At 44.5% G+C, this 8605-nt stretch overlaps 1 protein-coding gene across 3 annotated transcripts in view; it reads right to left on the minus strand.

Moving 5' to 3' along the window:
* Window positions 1–8605, minus strand: part of LRP11 (LDL receptor related protein 11) — a 45177-nt gene that overhangs the window by 22309 nt on the left and 14263 nt on the right. For all 3 annotated transcript variants that reach the window (XM_081829143.1, XM_006735830.3, XM_081829144.1), the window contains exon 3: window positions 329–470. In XM_081829143.1, coding sequence (XP_081685269.1) covers window positions 329–470 — 142 coding nt within the window. The remainder of the gene's footprint in view (window positions 1–328; window positions 471–8605) is intronic.

Consider the following 8605-nt stretch of genomic DNA (forward strand, 5'->3'; position numbering starts at 1 on the left):
TGGAGCCTATTTTTGTTGTCATATTTTTAGAAAAGACTCTTATTTAACAACAACCAAAAATAGAACGGAAGAGGGGCGCTGGGGTGGCTCAGTTGGTTAAGCGACCGACTCTTGATCTCAGCTCAGGTCTTGATTTCAGTGTGTGAGTTCAAGCCTGTGTTGAGCTCCATGCTGGGTGTGGAGTCTACTTAAAAAAAAGAAAAAAAGAAAGAATGGAAGAGCCCATGGAATGCAGTCGGAATATAAAATGCCAGTGTAATACCATTCTTCTGTGACTAGCTGGTATCTGCCGGCCACTGTGAATGCAAGGGAATGACTTTCCCCTCACCTCCCATGGAGAAGGCCACAGGGAGCACGGTCACCGAGACGTTGTCGGAGCTTCTCTGCCCGGCGGTGTCCGTCACAGTGAGCTGAAAGGTGTATGTTCCCTCTTGTAAGTGGGACAGCTTCAGGGTTCCTGACTGAGGTACCTGACACCCAAACAGGAAACAGCACATTTAGTTAAGAGAGCTGAGGCATGGGGTCCAGCATCATCCATTATCCTTGGAGGAGTCCCATGACTCGCCTCTCCACTCCCGGTCCAAGGATGTGAAATACTAAACCATACACTATTTTGGCAGTTTGCCCCACTTGGAATTCATGATCCTCAGTTTTATCTGGGCTGACACTATCCTTGACTCACAATCCTTCTCTTGTCCTTAGCAACCACTGTTCCCAACCTGTAACGCCTCCAAGCTCCACACTCAGTACCTGGTGTCTTCCTTCTCAGCAGATGACCTCATCTGCTTTGAGAACAAAATTAGGACTATAATTATGGCCATGAGTATGGCTCCTGCACTCACCCCATGCTGGGAATGCACCTGTTCTGTACCTGTCATCACCTCCTTTCCCCCAGCCATAAGATGAGCTGTCCCTCCTGGACCCCAGGCCAATCCTCCATCCAGGCCCTGACCTCTTCCCCCTCTCAAATGGCTCTGCTATCACTATGCTCAAGTTACTCTTGACCTAAAAACAAACAAAACAACAGCAAGTAAAACACCCTACACTCCAAGATCTTCTCCAGTCATAAATCGTATCTCCCTTCCATTTCAACTTACCTTTTCAAAACCTTGTTCATGTGGCACTTGCTGCTTCCATTCGCTCATTTCCCATTTATTCTTTATCCCACACATCTGGTTTCTTTCCTCACCATCCTCTTGAAACCGCTGGTAAAACTCACTAACAGATCTAGCAAAGGTCACGGGGTTGTCAAGATCAGCGCTACTCGCTAGCCTCACCTTCCACCAGCTCCCCCTCCACTGGCCCTCTTACTGTATTTTATAATGTGGCCACTCCTGGGTTCTGGAACTCCCAACTTCCCGGGCTTCTGTTTCTGTGTTTGAGTTTCCCCAACTATTCCTTACTGATCACCCTCATGGACTTCACTTCTGCTCACTTCCTAAACCCAGGGCCCCATCTTGATCCTCTACTCTTCTCATGCCACTTTTCTTTTTTATTTTATTTATTTTTGTGAGAGAGAGAGAAAGAGAGCACGAGCGGAGTGGGGGGAGGGCAGAGGGAGAAGCAGGCTCCCTGCTGAGCAGGGAACCCGATGTGGGACTCGATCCTGGGACCCAGGGATCATGACCTGAGCTGAAGGCAGACACTTCACCGACTGAGCCACCCAGGTGCCCATCTCATGCCACTTTTCAAGGAACCTTCTGCTCATGGCAAGAGCAATAGCTTCTGAGGCTCAGTTCTACATTGTGATTTTGGGAGTCATTTTTGGATGCTCAATCCAACTACTATATTTTTCAGCCCTCCAAAGATACTATAATGGTTTAATATCCTATTTTTCTAGGAAAAATCCCTTTTTGCTTAAGCGAACTAGTCTGGATATCGGCTACAAATGAATTCTGACCATTACACGGTTTATTACAGGGACGCATTAACGGACTTGAAAGTACAGAGAGTTGTTGCCCTGTTAGAAGTATCAGCTGCTGGTTTGTATTCATGAAATCCTAGAATTGAGATTCCTGCACATGACCCTGGCTTCGAGGCTTTGTCAGGACTACGTACACACGCGAGCAGAATGCTTTACAATCACTCAGAGGCAATGTAAGGAGATACAGTTGTTGCCACACTTTAGGCTGCTCAGAAATCAGTCACCAGAGCTCCTGTTAAGCACAGATTGCCCAGCCCAGCCTGAGAGTCTGAGTCAGAGGGTCTGAGCGTGGGATCTGGGAATCTGAACGTAACAGGCACACCCAGATGATACACCGATGACGCTGGAAGAAAATGAGTGAAGTGGTTGAGAGTGGAGTCTGGCATCCAACAGAGCTGGGGTGGAATGCCAGGTCCAACCATGTGCCAACTGTGTGACCTTGTACAAGTCACTTAACCTACTTAAGTCTCAGTTTCTTCATCTGTGAAATGAAGTAATAATGGCACCTATCTTGTAAGTATCAAATGAGATAGCTACATAAAAAGAGCTTAATATAGGGCTTACATAGAATTATAAATATATATCAAAAGAGCTCGAAACATAGTAAATGCTTAGATATATCCATTATCTCCCTTGGTTAGTTCTCGACTCAAGCTGAGCCATCCAGTTTTTATAGACAGGGAAATGAAATCTCAATAATGTGACTTTCACTCACTGCGATGGTGACAGAATTGAGACCTCCAGATGCAAAACCGGCTATGAGCAGTCCCATCCCTCCCCCTGCAAAAGCTGTAGGCTGGACATCTGACAAAGAAGACCACCAGTCCTTTGTGGTTTATTTCAAAGAGATGTTAAGCAGTTTTCACTGCCACGTGGTTACATGAACTTCAGGCCCAGCTACGCTAAGAGAATATCAAACAGGGGTCACTTCTATGAGAATTAAAACACTACCTGAGGGGCATGCAGAGAGAAAGTTGAAGATGACAAGCTAATTGCAGAGTCTGCGGTGGGCAACTGATCCTCAGAAACAAGAGGGTGCTGCAATGTCTGAGAACATCAGAGATTCAGATGAGTAGGATTTAAAATGAGACAAGAACTGTGGTTTGAGACCGCAGGGTCGTATTGAACCCCTGTTGTCTTTTACATCCCAACCAATTCGTCAGGAAATCCTGTTGGCTCTACTTTAAAAACACATCCAGGGGCACCTGGGTGACTCAGTCGGTTGCGCGTCAGACTCTTGATTTCCGCTCAGGTCATGATCTCAGGGTCATGAGAACAAGCCCCACAACGGGCTCTGCGCTCAGTGCAGAGTCTGCTTGGGGTTATCTCCCTCTCCTTCTGCTCAACCCCCCCCCCCCTTACAAGCTCTCTCTAAATAGATAAAATCTCTTTTAAAAATCCAGAATTTAACCACTTCTCATCATGTCCACCGTCACTGTCACCACCTTGCTTTAAAGCCCAGTCTGGTCTGAGCCCACCCTGTCTCTAGCCTGAGTCACTGCAGTGGTCAAGAGATTTGCACTCCAGTGGGATTGGAGCCCAACATCCTTTTCTTCTGGAAACTTCCCCTCCCACCTTTGTCCACATGATTGTAAGGTAAGTGTCAGTTATGACTTCTCCCTATGGCTGTAGGAGTGTGAGGCTGAACCAAGGAGAGTCAATGACTGCAAGGGGCAGGAGGTGGTAAGGCTGGTGCAGGTGGTGGACTCTCACTCTCTCCAGCTCTGGCTCAGAATCAGGCAGGCCTTGCTAGGTGGCAGCAATGTAATAGGTAAGACCACTACTTATTGCTTCTTGGAACACATGGATACATGGTGGCAGATGATGACCACACTGAGGCCTGCAGCATTGAGTAAGGTGCTACAAGGGAGAGAAGCTGTCCTAGCTGGTTTGCCTGAATGCAGACAAGACCTAAGACTGCAGAAAGCCAACAGCTGAGGGCTTTGTTGCCTAGGTACCTGAGAGGAGAGGGTAGACTATAGGATTGAACGGAATGAGATTGGTAAGGTCAGGGCGACCCCGAGTGGGGCCATAGGAGTGAGGTGGAGGTGAAGTTAATGGAGATTTTAAGAGACCGGGGAGGCCCTGAAGCAAGGGATCTAGATGGGCCATCTATGTGGACACTATTATCACCCCGGCCTGTGCCTAATCTCTCTGGGTGTCAACATTCAACACACTAGTATCAAACTGAAACTCTGAGGACCTGGGGTTTGTTTGGGAAGCCTCTTTTCAATGCTGGGGCTGGAAGGACAGAGCATCCCCTGTCTAAGAGGTCATCATCCACCTGGGCTTTGGATGCCTCTCTCTGCCTTACTAGGCACCTCCTTTCTGATGTCGGAAACACTGATCCAGATCCAGACCATGGTGATAACCTTCAAAGTCCTGGGTGAGCTTAAATTTAGATCTATTCAGATTAATATCCCTTTCCCGACCCCTTTTATTCATTTAGCTAACAAAGGGTGTCTTTCCTTGAAATCAGATATTTAGAATATTTAGAACATAAGATGGATATTTTCCCTTCAAGCCCCCAGGTAATCCTTCTAGACATCTTCTCATATTTGTATGACATTGGAAAGGGTTTAAAGTATTTTACAAACATTTCCTAAGTGTTAGGGTAAAAAATATATATAGGAGAAAGAGAATAAGACAAACGTTCTCATTGTTCCTGCCAAGAGAGCAGGACAATATTTCCTGAGAACATGAACCCATTTTCTTGACACCTGGCCATAATGCGGAGTTTCTACAGACAAAAGATTAGTACTGCTTCTTTCTTGTTTCTTCTCCTACTGCCCTTCTCTCCTTCCTAAACTAGGGAAGATCAATATTGATATCTTGGTTTGGCAAGATGTGGGTAAAGTGGGTAAAGTGTACACAAGATCTCTCTGTATTATTTCTTTCTCTTTTCTTCATTTATTTTAGAGAAAGAGAGAGAACGAGCAGGGGGAAGGGCAGAGAGGGAGGGAGAGAGAGAATCTCAAGCAGACTCTGACACGGGGCATGATCTCACAACCCTGAGATCACGACCTGAGCCAAAACCAAGAGTAGAATGCTCAACCGACTGAGCCACCCAGGTGCCCCTCTTTTTTCTTTTTTTTAAGTAATCCCTACACCCAATGTGGGGCTCGAACTTACAACCCCAAGATCAAGAGTTCATGCTCTACCAGCCAGGCACTCCTCTCTGTATTATTTCTTAGAAAAGTAGAAGTACGTTACTATACAGACCACTGGGCAAATGGCCAACTGTCCTCTGGGCAAAGCCAAACCTGATTCTCATTTTTAATGGATTCTGATTTTATGGCCCTCGGTCACCATACTGAGAGGATACACATTGACTTTGAATGCTATCAGGCACGTGCAAAATGTTTGCACTATAGAATATGGATCTTTTCAATCTGAAAAGTTTAAGTCAATATAATTTTATAAGTCCTATTTGTCAGAATATTAAGATTATAGAGACAGGTACCACAGGGCCCTCATCTGTGAAGTCTTCTCTGACTTCCCTGAATTAGATTATAATCTCTCCTTCTCTGAATTCTAGCAGCACTTTATCTATATTCTTTTACAGTCTTGCCCTTTCTACTTGGTATTGTTGTTATTTAGGTGCACATCTAATATCCTCCACTGGTGTCAAGCTACATGAGGGCAATATCCCATACAACTTTTTCACGCCTTACTCCCTTGCTCCTTGCCTTGAAGAGGCCCTCGTTAATTTTTTGTTTATATACAAGTGAGTAAATCTATTCTGTTTGTAGTTCAGCTAAACTATCGGTCAAAAGAGACCAGTATTTATATCCCAAGATGTTTAGAATTCACCGTAATAGTTACCTCTCCTGGAGTGCTCATGTTATGCTCCGTGGTACGCCAAGCGTTTTATTTGCGTTTTCCCTCTTTGATCCCTTACTGAAACTCTATCAGGTGATATTATCCTCTTTACAATTGAGGAAGCTAAGGCTTAAATAATGAAACAATTTTCCCAAGTTCACCCTGCTAGGGAATTGGCAAAACTGGGTTTGAGTCCAGGTCACTTGACTCCAAATTCCATAGGCACAGCGGTTCCAGAATCCTACCTCTCTGTCAGCCCAGTAAGGCCTTCCAAGGTCCTTATTCCAAGAACCATTTCTTAGAAAGAACCCAGGCACAATTTATATACAGACTGGCCAGCTGTAATGCTCTAACAAAAGCAGATACAGTAAATCAGGTTGAAGCCCCATCTGACTGGAAGCACAGATAGATTGCAGACTCCTGGGGTTCTGGAAGCCTACTGTGCTGTCAATTTATTGTCTGAGAAGTTGTGTGTTTGTTTCTGAACAGGCAAAGAACTTCAAAGCTTCTGCCCTTACTGGAATAGAGCTTTCCTAACTCAATTTACCCAGATTTATTTATCATGAATTATGCACTTTTTGCCCCCAGGGAGATTATTTTTCAACATTTCCTTATAAGTAATTTTCTTAAAGAAAAAAATGCAATTAAATATTCAAGGCCTTGAGGATTGTGTAAAAAGAATTCATACGTAAGTGAGGGTAGGCTACATTTAAGCTCGTGGTCAACACTGAAACACAACAGCTATGAATTATTACCCTATATAAGCTAATAAAGCGCTTTGCGTACCACAGAGCATAACATGAGCGCTCCAGGAGAGGTAACAATTATGGTAATATTTACTTCTTTTCTTCTGCTTTTGCTCTCATTCCCAGGAAACACCTAGACCCTCTGGTTTTCTCAGTGTCAAAATGGCTCCTACTTAAAGTCCTTTTTGGCCTCAGACCAGAGTCTGAAAGGTTGCCTCTTCGGCCATTTGAGGAGGGAGGTTTTGTTCCCTGTTAAAGTCCTTTTGTGCACCGGTGAGCACATGGAGTGAGTCTTGGTGGTCTGGGTTTCCTTGGGAGAATCTCTAAAAGAATACTACCCAGGCAGCAACACAGTCTTGCCTGGGTATAAGACAAGGCTATCAAGAATTGTGTGAATACTATCAAAGGAAAAATGATCTCATAATAAATTGAATAATATCATCATGTTTGAATGTCTACTGTGTGTGGCTCACGGCTCCAGGGGCCTTACCTACACCACCTGGTTTAACCCCAATAATAATGCCTTGACAGGAGGACTCCTCTTATTTTCATCTTGCAAATGGCTTAAGCCATCTGTCTCACAGATAGGAAGTGGTAGAGCTGGGATTCAAAAACCACAGCATAAAGTAGGTGCTCTGTTAGAATTCTTATCTGTTTGCTCTCTTTCATTTATGACAAATTGACTCACTTGAAGGAGGAAGGAAATAGGTTAAGTGTGATATAAAACTTTCTCAGGTACCCAATTACCACTTTTCTCTTTTTTTTAAATTTAGAAACAATCTTCCCCCCATCACTCCCCCCCACCAAAGGCCTAGAATGTCTGAAATAACTTTTATTGAAGTGATTTACAATTTGTTTTTGTTTAAAGATTTTATTTATTTATTTGTCAGAGAGAGAGAGAGAGAGGCAGGCAGAGGGAGATGCAGGCTCCCTGCTGAGTAAGGAGCCTGATGTGGGACTTGATCTTAGGACACTGGGATCATGACCTGAGCCGAAGGCAGACGCTTAACCGACTGAGCCACCCAGGCATCCCTTACATTTTGTTTTTATGAAGACTAGAAATTGTCCAGTAGCCAAGAAATAATAATAGGTTATGTGTGCTTAGGATCTCCTTTGACGAGGTGCAAAGAAATTGTCAGACAACACTCACTAGCTCTTTGTAATAGCTGTATGAGTCCAGAGTGCTGAGCAATGTTGTTTCGCCCATCGTGCTAGGAAGGATGATACAGATTTAGGGGCTAGAAGAACACTTTTGGAAAGGTTAGCTGAGCAACCAATTAATTAAAAAAAAATTAATTAGTAAGTATTATTAGAATCCTAGTAAGTATATGCATAGTTCTAAGCTTTGGGAGAGAAAGGGAAAAAAATATCAAGAAAGGAATAAAGGAAGGAGGGAGGGAAGAAGGAGAAAAGGGAGACAGGGCCCCTCTGTCAGGGAAACCCCTCTTCAGCTCATCGTTCCTTCTCTCACGGAAAATACTTCTACAGGAATCTTTTATTATTGTTAGAATTCTGTTGTGATACTATAGATTTTATGTATTTCTTTGGCCTGTTATCAATGAGGATGTGTAGAAAACAGAAGACAACAGATACAGTTAGTGTTTAATCTTTAAAGACCACGGTAGGTTCTCTGGAATCTCTTGGTTAAACAACTGCAGGCTGCCTTGAAAATCCTGCTCCCTAAATTTTTATAGTCTTGTTCAGTAGGGTTTTTGTTTTTTTTTTCCTAAAAAGAGGTTTTTATTGCCTTTGGTCCACAGTCAACATTTCACATTATCTCTGGGTCCCAGGGCTCCTGGATGGTGGCCAGTCCCCGGGGAGGACCTCCGGGTGGGGATCCCTGTGCAGTATTTGGCGGAGGAACGGGGACAAGTACAGGAAGGTGGGGGGGTGGCTTTGCCTCAACCACTCAGAACTCTGTTGTCCTGCCTCAGTTTCTCCACTAGCCCCCAGGGCGAGCCACAGGTGAGTCCAAGAGGGCCAGAGAAATCCAGTTCCTCACAAGACCTCAAATATTTCGGACTGTGGCCTGGCCCTCTCCCAGGGGACCTCCTTCCTTCCCAGCATCCCCTTCCACCATCCCCCCACCACGGCCTTGCAAAAAAAAAAAAAA

The sequence above is a fragment of the Leptonychotes weddellii genome, chromosome 8 (genome assembly GCF_054177405.1).
Source record: "Leptonychotes weddellii isolate Sample4059 chromosome 8, ASM5417740v2, whole genome shotgun sequence".
Lineage (NCBI taxonomy): Eukaryota > Metazoa > Chordata > Mammalia > Carnivora > Phocidae > Leptonychotes > Leptonychotes weddellii.